Here is a 15644-nt window from a genome sequence, read left to right as displayed (position 1 = left end):
TCTTTATGGACCTTGCTTTGTGCACTGGTGCGCAGTCATGTTGGAACAGGAAGGGGCCGTTCCCAAACTGTTCCCACAAAGTTGGGAGCATGAAATTGTCCAAAATCTCTTGGTGCTGAAGCATTAAGAGTTCCTTTCACTGGAACTAAGGGGCCATCATTTCCTTAAAGCCCAAATAAATGATAATGAATAACCACCAGAAAAAGTGGTTGCCAAATATGTAAAGATCTGGTGGTTAAACTAGTGGTTTAGTGGTGGGTCAGTTCTGAAAGTGGTGGTTTAAAAGTAGTGGCCCGCTAACAGCTATAACAAACAGCTGTATTATTAAATACTGCATTATAATACTTATCATTGTATTGTGGTTTTTATTATTGTTATGTTTGTTTTATTAATGTTATGTTTAATAGCACTGTTTAAGTGTAGTAAGTGTCATATTTCTATTCAGGAGGAATACATTAATAGGATAAAAACACATATATGGGTTCAGGCAATGACCTCTGGCCCACTTCTGGGCCGTCATGCTAGATGTGGCCCAGATTTGGGCCAATTCAACATTGCAATCTGGGTTTTTTATCAAAGAGACAGAGAGATTTATTCTTTTCAGCTTCTCATTTATTTGTTAATACAGAACCTACATGGAACAATAAAATACAATATTGTGCTACAGTGATTAGTGGTCATAATGAACCTTGTAAACATTTGACAAGCTGAGTCCTTCGGATGCAAGAGTCAGACTCTGTTTATCAGGAGACATCTGATTACTGGCTGCTCTTTGCAAAAGACTCCCAGAGAGCGGTCAGTTGGGCCTTCAGGTCCTGGGCATAGGGGTCCAGTTTCTTCTGCACTTCCTGGGCATTTTGGGCCAGCTGTTCCTGGAGGTTTTCAGCCAATGGGATCATGGTCTTCTGGAAGTCCTGCAGGTGCTGTTCCAGTTTCTGCCTCAGCTCCTCAGTCTGGGGTCCAAGCTGGGCCTGCAGGTCCTTCATGCTCTTCTCCAGATTGGCCCTCAGCTCCTCACTCTTCTGGAGCAGAGTGGCTTTCAGAGTCTCGGCGTCCATTTCTGCGTAGGGGGCCACTTCTGTCTTCAGCTGCTCCACCTGCTGCTGGACATTTGTCATCAGCTCCTGAACGTAGGGCTCCAGCTGGGACTTCACAGAGCTCAGGTCCTGCTGCAGGCGCATCTTCAGCTGCTCAGCCTCCTGGAAAGCCCTGGTCAGCATCTCCTGAGTCAGAGGAGTCATCTGACTACGAAGAACCACAGCATACTGGTTGATGGCATCTGCGCTCTCGGAGATTCTGGCACTGAACAGAAAGAAGTGCAACAATGGAAAAATTTATATTCTTTGGTGTTAATAAAAATGGTTTTACAACAGTTAGTTTCATGATTTGTTGAAGATGGTCTTCAACAACAGCTGCTTTACTCTAAGCTGCTGGAACTGCTTTTTTTGGCGGAAGAAATTGCCACCACTAGAATACAAAGCCAATCAATTGGCTAATCAAGTCATTTGATATTTGACTTTAGTTCTTATTGTTAGCCACTCACTTGACTTCCTGTCCCATCTCAGACTCTCTGATCTTCTGCAGGATGTCTTCAGTTGTTTGAGTTGCCTTTGCAACGTAATCCCAGAAAGCGTCCTTCACCAGCTCCATACTGGGCCTGGCCTGGTCGTGCCACATCAGCACGTTGGCATTGCAACCTATTGACATGGAAAATCCAAGATAATTTTATACAATTGAAAACCTGATTCTGTTTCTCGTATCTCTAGGATTTTTCTCAACTTAGTAACTAAAAGTTAAAAAAAAAAGAAACACTCACCAGCAAAAGCAACAACGGCAAGAACTACAAGGACCTTCATGTTTGTGTGTTTCAGGAACTCTGAAAGACCAAAGACAAAACAAACATGGTTTTTAAACATGGTTTCACCAAAAGATAGTTATAGATGTTTTATTCACTATTTTTGAGAACTTTTGTGAAAAAGACATAACAAAATTATAAAGAATATACTGTAACTATCTATGTACATTCATCTTTGTAGAGTTATCTGCCTTGAGATTTGATATTCACTTTTGAAATATGATGAACTAGGCATATTATTATAATTTAATTGTCAGTGCTGTATAGCTTTCTCAGTCATCACATCTCTATTATAGGGGTGGGCAATACAATATTTTATGTAAAAAAATAAAAAAATATATTTTTTAAATACGTTATTGTGATAAACAATATGCTTCTCTCAGCATATGGTGGATATCGTCAGTAGGACAAGGAGAGCATAACTGGTCCTGTTCAGTTAGATTTCATGCAGTACATCATGCAAAATGGTATTGCATTCTTAATTTGTGATAGTAGTTTTTAAATGTGACACTAAAAGCACATTTAGTCTGTGTCAAAATATTGTGATACTGTGGTATTGTGAAAAAGTCCATCTCTACACATCATTCTGGACACATCTAACATTTCTTCATTTTCAAGCTTCCTAGTATACCGAAATTGTACAGGACTAGCACATTAGAATCATGGTAAACACTTCAAAAATCTCCAAACAAACTGGCTTAATATTATTAAAAAACTGACACTGACAAACGTTTGAATGAAGGTGTAAAGGTAGCTTCTTACCTCTTAGGTGTTTCTTGTTCCCTTGTATGTCCCAGGGTGAGTGTGTACTGAGCAGGTACTGGTGCTCTATATATATGGACTGCAGGGCTGTGATGAAGAAGACAAAGTCCAGAACTCATCTCCCTGCTGTCACCACTACCGTATCTTTTAGTCATGCCACATCACACACTCCAACTCAGCTAAAGTGAAATCTCCTGTGTGAGCTCTGTAAACACATTCATACAGATAGGACTCAGCACAACTGATAATAAACATCACTTCTGAAAGTCCACATCACTGGAGCAGTCTGGTCAATAGGTTGGATTTCATTTTCAGTTCAGAAGCTCTTTATTTTACACTGTGGGTAACTGCATGGCATTCATCACGTAGATGTAGGTATTAAAAGTAATTACATTCACACATGGTGTAGGAACATATCATCGCTGAACAAAATGTTGTATCTCCAAAAAGTAACTTTACAGGAGAAGGACAGTAAAATGTAATGATGTATGATGTGATCCAAAAAACCTCGTAGGGTGACCATATTTAAAGTGAGTTTTTTTTTTCTCCTGACTACTGCAGCTTATTTAAATTTTAACAAAAAAAACCCTTACATAGTGCAGCTTTAGGTCAGACATTAAGGCATCATGTAAGCTCACTTCTTTCCTGAAATTTAGTCTGATATGGACCCCTTTTTAGTCTCTGATATGGACTCCTGTTGTCATTACTGGCTGGGATTGAATGGGTTTAGTTCAGAAAATCACAACAGAAAAATGTATAAAGTAAAATAACACAACAGAAAACAAAACAAGTAAAATGTCTACAGTCACGTTTCTACTTAAAGTAGAATCTTTAAGCTTATAATAAAAATATTCATTCAACTACTTAAAGTAGAATTTCACTGATTTTTTTAAATGTCTGCATAATCCAGTGGTTGAGATGTAAACAAAATCATTCAGAGTCATTTAATATAAACTAACTTTAGGGAGACTTGCTAGCTAAGATTTGTTTACAGTGGTGGTGATGGGAACCAGAGGTCAGGATGTCTACAATGCAAATATAGTCATTTTATTAACTATCCAAAACCACCAGTGAACCTACAGACGTCTTGTGAGGTTTTATATGTGATGGTAATTATGGACATATAGTGGTAACTCTGAAAAATGCATTTTCTTTGGGCACTATTTTGCCTTACAGCATCCTGCATGTGCCTCTCCACCATGACTGGATATTAAAAAATATATTTTAAGCCAAAATCTTACCTCCAAGCTATTGTAAAACAATGTTTCAGTATTTGCAACCATATTTCATGTAATAACTTTCTGTAAAGGAGCTTTTAAAGGCATTAAATTCTTCAGACGTCTGGTTCCAATCACCACCACTGTGAACAATTCTGACTGAGTAAATTTCTCTAGAATGGAGCCTTTCACATCAAACCACTCCGACTGACTTTGTTTACATTTTAAACAGAAATAAAAAAAAAAATTGGTGTAATTCCCCTTTAGTATTATATAACTGCTGCATATTATTCAGTAAGTTCTATGAAACTAAGTTATGTAGTTGTGAGAGTAAGGAATTGAAATGTGGTCCCACATACAGGCTTCAGCAGTTGATTAATGTGAAGCGGGGTCTCTAAATAGAAAAGACATTGTCATTTATCATTTGGCTGGAGAACGCTATCCAAGGTTTACCTTGAAAACAGTATACATTACGTGACTAAAACTGAGTTCTGTTGCATTGCTTGAACTGATTGAGCTTGAAACCTCTTGATCAATATCAGAACTGAGACCGGAGGTACCAGCGCTCCGCCATATGCTATGTAAAGATAAAGAAGAGCTAAGGTCAGTCTATACATTTGTATGTTAATTGTATGCTTATCAGTGATGAGTTCAGTGCACGGAATGCTTAGCTCACTGGGATGAAGGATCTCAAATGATAAGCAGGTTATATATCACCCTGTGCAGGGGGGTTCGTCTTAAACAGAATTTTATCCCCTCCTGTACAAGTTTAATTTGGGTCATGGTGAGTTTGTATAGAGTTTCTTAGGAAACTGTGGGGTCAACATGACATTAAATACAATGAGGACCAAAGTCTGAAGGCACTAGTGCAAATGCTTCTATTTTGCAATCCTTTGTAATTTAAAAAAAATGTTGCATTACGAATTATATTATCAGGCATAGCAATCTGTGCTATGCTGATTCATGTCATGTTGTGTGTGGGTGTGTGTGTTTGTCCCCCTTTTGCTTTAACGGCAGTGTGCCCTCGAGCTGGCACGGACTCTGATCACTAACATTGACGAGAGCTTCTGCTGAGTAGATCAAACCTGTGAGTCGTTTGAACTCCTTTTCGTACAAAAGCCTTAACATCGTCAGAGTCACAAATTTGCTTGCATTTGAGTAGCGACCTAAAGATAGTGCTGAATTGTGAACATTTCACCTTCATTTTGTCAGAACTTTTCTACATTGTAATTTTTTCAAAATCCTGAAATGTTCTGCTGTTTATTTCCAGGTTGAAATGAGAACAATCCCAGATTTTCAATGTGGTCTCAGACTGATGGACTGACAGATTTCATGCAATGTTTTTGTGTCAAAGATGAACATTAAAAAAACAGAACAAAACAAAAACCCCACTTTGAGCATTTTCACATATCCCAGGATACAGATCTGTGGAACTCACTGTCAATGCGAATCAAATTTATTACAGTGCTCTGCTTCCAGTTTTCTATCTGCTGTTTTAAACAGGAATTCCCCCCATTTGTCAAACATTTCTGTGTAATTAAATTCTTAAGATGTAAACAAAGTCGTTCAGGGTGATTTGATGTGAAATGTGTATCTCTAGACAAACTCGTCAAGTCAGAACTGTTCACAGTGCTGGTGATAGGAACCAGACATCCTCCCTCTAAAAGCTCCCACTTTGGAGAAAAGCTTTTGGCCTGAAATCTTTTACATACATTAATGAGATCAACAATGCATTCTAAGGCAAAACAGACCCCAAATAAACTGTTTTTATTTTCAGATTTCCCACTGTTTTACCATTATCAACATTACACATTAAAATCAGAAGATGTGTAGGTTCACTGGAATTGGATAGTAAATCAAATGCCTTTATTTTTGTTGTACAGTGTAAAAAAATAAGTCTCTACAATGAACCATTTCACATCAAACCACTCTGAATGACGTTGTGTACATTCCAATGATTACATTATGCAGAAATGTAAAAATCTGTGAATTACACTTGAAAGACTGAAACAAACTGAAACAGCTTTATTAGACAATTTTTACTTTTACCCCAAACATAGTCTATCAGCCAAGACATGTTTGGTGTCTGAAGTTTGCTTTAGTTTTGCACTGGAGCTAATATAATAGAAGTATATGTCACAGAAAAAGATTTTGGACTTCACACAATATAGTAGATTTGGGCTGATACATTCCATTCTGTTGAAATCCCATTGCTAAACCACTGTTGCTGATTATTTCAGATTAGCTGATGAATCAAATAATGATACTGATGACCGATGATTTAGAGTCTATTTCAGTTGACTTTAGTTAGGTTGGAGTGTGTGATGTGGCATGAGTTACAGCACAGTGGTGACAGCAGGGTAATGAGTTTTGTACTTTGACTCCTTCATCAGAGCTCTGTGGTCTGTATATATAAAGACCTGATGCCTACTGAACACATACTCACACTCACAGAGACAAACGGGAGACATTGATGTAAGTAACTGGATAATTCTGTTTTTCTGAAGTAGAAAAATAAATGTACAGTATGTGCAAATGTAGAAGCATTATATGTAAGTATGTAATTATAAGCAGTGTTGTCATAAATCATGTTTTACTTTGTTTTTCTTTTCAGAGTTCTCAGACATCCAGCCATGAAGGTCCTTTTAGTTCTTGCTATTGCTGTTTTCACTGGTGAGTATGTTTATATTGTTCATGATTGATCTAAATTGAAAAAAGAAATCAATGTCAAAACATGCTCACAATAAAACATCACTGAAATCTGTTTTTTAATGCCACAAGGTTGCCATGCCAAGTCTATGTGGCAGGACCAGGCCAAGCCCAGTATGGACATGGTGAAGGATGCTTTCTGGGACTATGTTTCAAAAGCAACTCTAACAACTGATGACATACTTCAGAAAATCAGAGAGTCTGAAATGGGACAGGAAGTCAAGTGAGTGACAAAATATGACAACAGAAATCATATTAAAAATGTCTTACTCAGATATTCATATGCATACAGTACCAGCCTGCTAGAAAAACCAGCATAGGCCAGCAGTAATGTAAGTTATTATGCTGGTCACCAGCAAAACCAGCCTATACTGTGTGTGGATGCTGGTTTGCTGGTCAACTAGCATGGACATGCTAGGTGAGCCACTAAACCAGCACCAAACTAGACCAATGCATGCTGGTCTGTGCTTTTTTTTTCATCAGGGCAGTCATTTTCAATTAGCCTTCGCACAGTGGTCATTTTATTTGCTATGGAGAAGTCATACTCAGTGAGTTGAACTACTGATACAAATGCCTTTTGGATTCAGACTCAATAGGTCAAACTTTCTTGCAACATTAGCACTGTTGTTAAAAGATTTAGCTAGACAAGCACTTTCAACTGACCAACACAATGACCACCTAGCTAGATTTACATTATGCACTTTGCTCACCTTTCAGACCACCACAGCTCATCAAACCAATACCAGATTGTCATATCTTTCTAATCAAAATGCTTCATTCTAACATTAAAACTGCAAGCCAAGGCATTAATTTCTGATCTGTCAACTTTAGCACTATTACCAGCCATAGTTTCCAAACCCTAACTGCTATTTAGCCAGCTAACCTAGCTGACTCTGAATGCATTGTTTTAAGTACACCAGGTCTTACCTTCAGCTTCTTGCAAATAACCCTAAATTCAGCCTGTTTGTTTTAAGCATCTTTGAAGGCCTATTTGCCCTTTTTCAGTGCTTTCAAAGGTTAATAGTGTACACATATCAAATTTCACATACCAGCTGCTCACTGACTAACCACACTGTTCCCACCCCATGTGGGACACAATAGGCAAAATGTCTGCCGTATAATTAAGGTGCTTCTCTCTTTCTGTTCAGTGCACGGATCTCTGAGAGTGCAGATGCTGTTAGTCAGTATGCTCTGACTGTTCGTGGTCAGTTGACTCCTCTGACGCAGGACCTGCTAACCAAGATTTCCCAGGAGGCCGAGCAGCTGAAGGTGCGTCTGCAGCAGGACCTGAGCTCTGTAAAGTCTCAGCTGGAGCCCTACGTCCAGGAGGTTATGTCAGAGCTCCAGCAGCAGGTGGAGCAGCTGGAGAAGGATGTGGCCCCTTACACAGAGATGGACGCTGAGACTCTGAAAGCCACTCTGCTCCAGAGAAGTGAGGAGCTGAGGGCCAATCTGGAGAAGAGGATGAAGGACCTGCAGGCCCAGCTGGAGCCCCAGACTGAGGAGCTAAGGCAGAAACTGGAACAGCACCTGCAGGACTTCCAGAAGACCACGATCCCATTGGCTGAGAATTTCCAAGATCAGCTGGCTTATAAAGGCCAGCAGATGCAGAAGTCATTGGACCCCTATGCTGAGGACCTGAAGGCCCAGCTGACCGCTCTCTGGGAGTCATTTGCAAAGAGCAGCCAGTAATCAGACATTTTCTCTGCCGAGATTTGCATATTTCAATTATACAGGACTGACCAATACCATGGAAAAGGAAGGCTGGAATACAATACCCGATAGTCTGGCTTTACTAATGAAGTGTTTCCCTTTATCATTCATTGTTCTGTTTTTTATTTAAAAAGAAACTAAAATAAAATAATGATTAAACAGTATTTTCAAAGCTGTTTTTTGTATAACATGCATCATTTAAAGGCAAGTATGAGACAAGATGTTCAAAAAGCACTTGCAACCTAATGTTGACACATTATCTAGAAATGACATGTTATGTCATTGCATCCTACCATTTTCAAATGCAGACAGCAGTTTATCATATCACATAACCATACAGGCATGACAAACTAATTAAAAGGGCCATTTGTTATGTTACATAAAATTGTGTAGTACATCTCTCATCCTTAAGGGTTGGCCATATTTTAGGATTTTGCATCCTTTTCTTGTTCTTGCACATTAATATTCTCACTACAATACCCAGCATGCATTACACAAAAATACACAAACATACAATACACTGATATGCCACTCATGCATAGGTGAATAAATACAGACGTGATAGTCAGCTTTCTAGCTGTAACGTTAGCTATCTGGCTTCCTTCTCCATTAGCCAGCTTGGACAAAGAGCCCGCCTTCGTGTATCTGTCCCAAAGTGCTTGTAGTTTTTCAAAAGTGCCTCCCACCTTCAAGATACATTAGAAGAAACCTTTAAATTAGCAAAGTGACTATGGCACCACAGGAGGAGAGTAGGCATTTACAACAGCAGCAATGGTGGCATTTTGGCTTTAAGTCTTTTCATGACATATTTTCTCAATAGATTACTTACCCAAGGAGTGAACAAACATGAAACTCTATACAGGTGCATTTTCAAAGTAATTTGAGCCAACTAGCAGATTTTCAAAATGGCCAAAAACACACACTCAAAAATGTATGACTGTGTCGACTATTTAGAGTAAATAAAGTTGAAAACGTAAAGAAATGACAGGAACATCCTATATTTTATTTCATGTTTGCATGTTTCTGTTATCAGCCAGAGTGTCTTCATAGCTCTAGACCCAGTTAGCAGGAGAATAGTGGCCACTGTTGGCCCACTGATGGCAAAGCAGGTGGCCCACTGGCTCTTTGCTCAGCGTATTCCGGGTGCTGAGTGGTCAAGCAGAGCATTAGACAAAATATCACTTTTTTTCAATTTCCTTCATTTCTTTCTTTGTTATCCTGTAAATTAGTTTTGTAAATATTTTTAACAGTAATATCATAATTAAAACTGGTAATAACAGTGTAATCAATCTAGCACAGTGTCAGCAACAGTTTTCAACAAAATCTTATATTAGACCTGGTTACCATTTTTTCCCTCTCAATTATTTGTAATATTTATCTTAATTTATGTTTGAAAATAAAAAGGTATGTGCATTTAAAATCTATCTGAGGAGATTAAAAACTAGTTAGACCTTGTAAGCAGGACAGTAATCTGGGTGGTCAGAGGGTGGAACTAGAAGATACAGTCAATGGGCTGCTGACCTTATCAAGCTAGTGGGCTGATATATGCTTGCTATCAGAGAAGGTTCAGCTCAGTCAGAAATGTATTAGAAGCTAATATAGAGTAAACACAGTAGTACTGATAAATGTATCATGAAAATGGTCTCCTCTAGTATTAGAAATACAGTGTGCTTGACCTGTGTCCTATATATTTAATGGCATTGTGAATACAGATATTTGGAGCAATAAACAGATGCAGATAAAGTGCATTACTCACCTACTAAACACAACCTTAACACAAGGAGACACACAGATAACCACTGAGATAAAAACCGCATATTTAAACTTTAAATTGAAGAACATCAAGATCCAAGAACAGGTTTATTAAGTCCACAGTCCTGCTGTTTATTTCCAGGTTGAAATGAAAACAATCCCAGATTTTCAATGTGATTTCAGACTGATGGACTGACAGATTTCATGCAATGTTTTTGTGTCGAAGATGAACATTTAAATAAATAAATAAATAAATAAATAAACACTTTGAGCATTTTCACATATTCCAGGATATAGAGCTGTGGAACTCACTGTCAGTAGGAATCAAATTTATTACAGTGCTCTGCTTCCAGTTTTCTATCTGCTGTTTTAAACAGGAATTCCCCCCATTTGTCAAACATTTCTGTGTAATTAAATTCCTAAGATGTAAACAAAGTCATTCAGAGTGATTTGATGTAAAATGTGCAATTCTAGACAAACTTGCCAAGTCAGAATTGTTCACAGTGCTGGTGATAGGAACCAGATGTCCTCCTCTAAAAGCTCTCTCTTTGGAGAAAAGCTTTTGGCCTGAAATCTTTTACATACAGTAATGAGATCAACGAAATGTTCTAAGGCAAAATTGACCCCAAATAAAATGGTTTTTTTTTTAGATTTCCTACTGTTTTACCATTATCAACATTATACTTTTAAAATCAGTCTCTACAATGGACCATTTCACACCAAACCACTTTGAAATGTGTTGTGTACATTCTAACGATTACATTATGCAGAAATGTAAAAATCTGTGAATTCCACTTTAAAGAAATAGTTCACTGAAAAAATTGACATTTTCTCTCTTATCCCAAACATAGTCTATCATCCAAGACATGTTTGGTGTCTGAAGTTTGCTTTAGTTTTGCACTGAAGCTACAAGTCTCATATAATAGAAGTCTACGTCACCGAAAAAGCCTTTCATTAGACTTTTCAGTAAACTATTCCTTTAAAATGGCCACAATATAGTAGATTTGGGCTGATACATTCCATTCTGTTGAAATCCCATTGCTAAACCACTGTTGCTGATTATTTCAGATTAGCTGATGAATCAAATAATGATACTGATGACTGATGATTTAGAGTCTATTTCAGTTGACTTTAGTTAGGTTGGAGTGTGTGATGTGGCATGAGTTACACCACAGTGGTGACAGCAGGACGCTGAGTTTTGTACTTTGACTCTTTCATCAGAGCTCTGTGGTCTGTATATATAAAGACCTAATGCCTACTGAACTCACACTCACACTCACAGAGACAAACGGGAGACATTGATGTAAGCAACTGGATAATTCTGTTTTTCTGAAGTAGAAATGAAACATACAGTGCATGAAAATGAAGAAGCATTATATGTAAGTATGTAATTATAAGTAGTGGTGACATAAATCATGTTTTGCTTTGTTTTTCTTTTCAGAGTTCTCAGACATCCAGCCATGAAGGTCCTTTTGGTTCTTGCTATTGCTGTTTTTACTGGTGAGTACGTTTATTTCATTCATGATTGATCTAAACAGAAAACAAGAAATCAATGTCAAAACATGCTCACAATAAAACATCACTGAAATCTGTTTTTTAATGCCAAAAGGTTGCCATGCCAAGTCTATGTGGCAGGACCAGGCCAAGCCCAGTATGGACATGGTGAAGGATGCTTTCTGGGACTATGTTTCAAAAGCAACTCTAACAACTGATGACATACTTCAGAAAATCAGAGAGTCTGAAATGGGACAGGAAGTCAAGTGAGTGACAAAATATGACAACAGAAATCATATTAGAAATGTCTCACTCAGGCATTCATATGCATACAGTACCAGCCTGCTAGAAAAACCAGCATAGGCCAGCAGTAATGTAAGTTATTGTATGTAAAACCAGTCTATATTGTGTTTGGATGCTGGTATGCTGGTCAACTAGCATGGCCATGCTGGGTGAGCCGCTAAACCAGCACCAAACTAGACAATGCATGCTGGTCTGTGCTTTTTTTTTCATCAGGGCAGTCATTCTCAATTAGCCTTCACACAGTGGTCATTTTATTTGCTATGGAGAAGTCATACTCAGTGAGTTGAACTACTGATACAAAGCCATTAGTATGCCTTTTGGATTTAGACTCAGTAGGTCAAGCTTTCTTGCAACATTAGCACTGTTGTTGAAAGATTTAGCTAGAAAAGCACTTTCAACTGACCAACACAATGACCACCTAGCTAGATTTACATTATGCACTTTGCTCACCTTTCAGACCACCACAGCTCATCAAATCAATACCAGATTGTCATATCTTTCTAATCAAAATGCTTCATTCTAACATTAAAACTGCAAGCCAAAGCATTGATTTCTGATCTGTCAACTTTAGCACTATTACCAGCCATAGTTTCCAAACCCTAACTGCTATTTAGCCAGCTAACCTAGCTGACTCTGAATGCATTGTTTTAAGTACACCAGGTCTTACCTTCAGCTTCTTGCAAATAACCCTAAATTCAGCCTGTTTGTTTTAAGCATCTTTGAAGGCCTATTTGCCCTTTTTCAGTGCTTTCAAAGGTTAATAGTGTACACATATCAAATTCCACATACCAGCTGCTCACTGACTAACCACACTGTTCCCACCCCATGTGGGACACAATAGGCAAAAAGTCTGCCGTATAATTGAGGTGCCTCTCTCTTTCTGTTCAGTGCACGGATCTCCGAGAGTGCAGATGTCATCAGTCAGTACGCTCGGGCTGTTCGTGGTCAGTTGACTCCTCTGACTCAGGACCTGCTAACCAAGATTTCCCAGGAGGCCGAGCAGCTGAAGGTGCGTCTGCAGCAGGACCTGAGCTCTGTAAAGTCTCAGCTGGAGCCCTACGTCCAGGAGGTTATGTCAGAGCTCCAGCAGCAGGTGGAGCAGCTGGAAAAGAATGTGGCCCCTTACACAGAGATGGACGCTGAGACTCTGAAAGCCACTCTGCTCCAGAGGAGTGAGGAGCTGAGGGCCAATCTGGAGAAGAGCATGAAGGACCTGCAGGCCCAGCTGGAGCCCCAGACTGAGGAGCTGAGGCAGAAACTGGAACAGCACCTGCAGGACTTCCAGAAGACCATGATCCCATTGGCTGAGAATTTCCAAGATCAGCTGGCTTATAAAGGCCAGCAGATGCAGAAGTCATTGGACCCCTACGCTGAGGACCTGAAGGCCCAGCTGACCGCTCTCTGGGAGTCATTTGCAAAGAGCAGCCAGTAATCAGACATTTTCTCTGCTGAGATTTGCATATTTCAATTATACAAAGGACTGAGAGATACTTCCAGGTAAAAGGATTGCTGGAATACAATAGGTGATAGTATGGCTTTACTGATTAGGTTTTTCCCTTTATTTATCATATACTGTTCTGTTTTTTATTTAAAAAGAAGCTGAAATAAAAATAATGTTCCCAACAGTATTTTCAAAGCTTTCTTTGTATAACATGCATCATTTAAAGGCAAGTATGAGATAAGATGTTCAAAAAGCACTTGCAACCCAATGTTGACACATAACCATTATCTAGAGATGACATGTTACGTTTGTCATTGCATCCTACCATTTTCAAATGTAGACAGCAGTTTCACATAACCATACAGGCATGACAAACTAATTAAAAGGGGCATTTGTTATGTTACATAATATTCTGCAGTACATCTCTCATCCTCAATGGTTTGACAGAATTTAGGATTTTGCATCCTTTTCATGTTTTTGTTTATTAATGTTTCACTACAATACCCAGCATGCATTACACAAAACACACAAACATACAGTACACTGGTATACCACTCATGCATAGGTGAATAAATACAGATGTGACAATTAGCTTTCTAGCTGTAACGTTAGCTATCTGGCTTCCTTCTCCATTAGCCAGCTTGCAGAAAAAGAGCAACTAACAGGTTTTCAAGATGGCCAAAAAATTTGTGCAGGTATACTGGCCACAAAAACTACATGGTCAGTCCACATGAAATCATTGGATGCCTCCGAATTGACCATCTCTGATTTGCTTAACATTTTCAGGTAAGGTAATACTTTGGGGTCCACGTAGAGCAGACTGACTCAGTAGTATCCAACCAATTAAAACTGTAAATCACTGTACAAAACTAAGGATAGAAGCTTATGCTATGAAAGCTAAGCAAAAACAGCTTTTAGCAGGTCAGCAGATAGCTCTTTCTAACAGATATTAAGTTCAAATATATAAGTTTAAATATTCAATTTAGGAACCCAGCATACAAATCTTAAAAAAATACCTCAATGTCTGTCCAAGGCTTCAAATATTTGTGTTTAAGCCAGAGCATAAATGCTAATGCATTGTGCTAGTGGGAATTAGCATTGTGCTACTAGATGAAGAAAGGCTATAACGTGAACTAATGTGCAGCTAACACATACTCAAAAATGTATGACTGTGTCAACTATTTAGAATAAATAAAGTTAAAAATGTAATGAAATGACAGGAACATGCTATATTTTATTTCATGTTTGCATGTTTCTGTTATCAGTTAGAACGTCTTCATAGCTCTAAACCCAGTCAGCAAGAGAACAGCGGCCACTGTTGGCCCACTGATGGCAAAGCTGTCGGGAGCTGTCAAGCAGAGTATTAAGCAAAATGTCACTTTTCACTGGTCATTTTCCACTCACAGTCCAATTTACTTATTTTTCCTTCATTTCTTTCTTTTTTTATATGTAAATTACCATTTTGTAAATAATTTTAACAGTAGTATCATAAATAAAGCTGGTAATACAAAGTCAGCAACAGTTTTCAACAAAATTTTATATTAGACTTAGTCACTTTTTTTATTTCAATTATTTGTAATGTTTATCTTAGTTTAGTTAGACCTTATATGCAGGACTGGGTGGTAGATACAGTCAGTGGGGTGCTGACCTTAAAAGCTAGTGGACTGATATGCTTGCTATCAAAGGAGGTTCAGCTCAGTCAGAAATGTATTGGAAGCTAATATAGAGTAATGATAGTTAATGAAAAAGATCTATTCTGGTATTAGGAATACAGTGTGCTTCACTTGTGCCCTATATTTTTAATGGCATTGTGAATATAGATATTTGGAGCACTAAACAGATGCAGATAAAGTGCATTATTCACCTATTAAAAACACAACCTTAACACAAGGAGACACACAGATAACCACTGAGATAACAATGCACATTTGAATTTTAAATTGAAGAACATCAAGATCCAAGAACAAGTTTATTAAGTCCAGAGTCCAAAAACAATCCAAATTATTCAGTAACTAGATATCACATAGAGTCAAAGGTGGCCAAAACAGAGACAAATCAATGCTCCAAAACCAGATAGTGTTGTAAAGGAGAGGGTTACAGATATATGATCAGAAAGACTTTCTATCATGAAAAACATCTAATAATTACAAATACAGCACTAGGAACAACTGACATAAACTGACAGTGACCTCTGGAGGGAAAGATGGAAATCAGCGAGTACGAGTGAGGCACTACAGGGCACATAGGCCTTACATTAAGCATACAGAAATGTTAAAAATATGCACTGTAGTTTGTGCAGAAATCATGTAGCTGATGTTGTATTTTCTTCTTGTTTTATTTTTGAAAAATCAGTGGAATTCCCCTAAAGTAATCTTAGCAACCCTAAGTCTATGTTGAG

General features: G+C 38.3%; 2 protein-coding genes across 2 annotated transcripts; one reads left to right on the top strand and one right to left on the bottom strand.

Moving 5' to 3' along the window:
• Positions 1-590: 590 nt before the first annotated feature.
• LOC118806051 (apolipoprotein A-I-like) lies at positions 591-2693 on the bottom strand. The gene is made up of 4 exons (XM_036567325.1): positions 2618-2693; positions 1817-1876; positions 1544-1697; positions 591-1302 (listed from the first exon to the last, which is right to left on the bottom strand). The coding sequence occupies exons 2-4, from the start codon at positions 1854-1856 to the stop codon at positions 759-761; spliced, it is 738 nt and encodes a 245-aa protein (XP_036423218.1). The 5' UTR covers positions 1857-1876; positions 2618-2693; the 3' UTR covers positions 591-758.
• Positions 2694-11234: 8541 nt separating this feature from the next.
• On the top strand, positions 11235-13433 carry LOC118806050 (apolipoprotein A-IV-like). The gene is made up of 4 exons (XM_036567324.1): positions 11235-11311; positions 11450-11508; positions 11618-11768; positions 12694-13433. Exons 2-4 carry the CDS (start codon positions 11469-11471, stop codon positions 13235-13237), a joined length of 735 nt encoding a protein of 244 aa, XP_036423217.1. The 5' UTR covers positions 11235-11311; positions 11450-11468; the 3' UTR covers positions 13238-13433.
• The last annotated feature ends 2211 nt before the right edge of the window (positions 13434-15644 follow it).

The sequence above is a fragment of the Colossoma macropomum genome, unplaced genomic scaffold, assembly GCF_904425465.1.
Source record: "Colossoma macropomum unplaced genomic scaffold, Colossoma_macropomum, whole genome shotgun sequence".
In the NCBI taxonomy this organism is placed as follows: domain Eukaryota; kingdom Metazoa; phylum Chordata; class Actinopteri; order Characiformes; family Serrasalmidae; genus Colossoma; species Colossoma macropomum.
This window is presented reverse-complemented; position numbering and strand designations above follow the sequence as displayed.

Bases quoted from the DNA above. Each gene is read 5' to 3' on its own strand.
- LOC118806050 (XM_036567324.1), top strand. From the start codon at position 11,469: ATGAAGGTCCTTTTGGTTCTTGCTATTGCTGTTTTTACTG. The intron at 11,509-11,617 runs GTGAGTACGTTT...TAATGCCAAAAG, and splicing joins TGCTATTGCTGTTTTTACTG to GTTGCCATGCCAAGTCTATG. The intron at 11,769-12,693 runs GTGAGTGACAAA...CTTTCTGTTCAG, and splicing joins GAAATGGGACAGGAAGTCAA to TGCACGGATCTCCGAGAGTG.
- LOC118806051 (XM_036567325.1), bottom strand. From the start codon at position 1,856: ATGAAGGTCCTTGTAGTTCTTGCCGTTGTTGCTTTTGCTG. The intron at 1,698-1,816 runs GTGAGTGTTTCT...CCATGTCAATAG, and splicing joins TGCCGTTGTTGCTTTTGCTG to GTTGCAATGCCAACGTGCTG. The intron at 1,303-1,543 runs GTGAGTGGCTAA...CTTTCTGTTCAG, and splicing joins GAGATGGGACAGGAAGTCAA to TGCCAGAATCTCCGAGAGCG.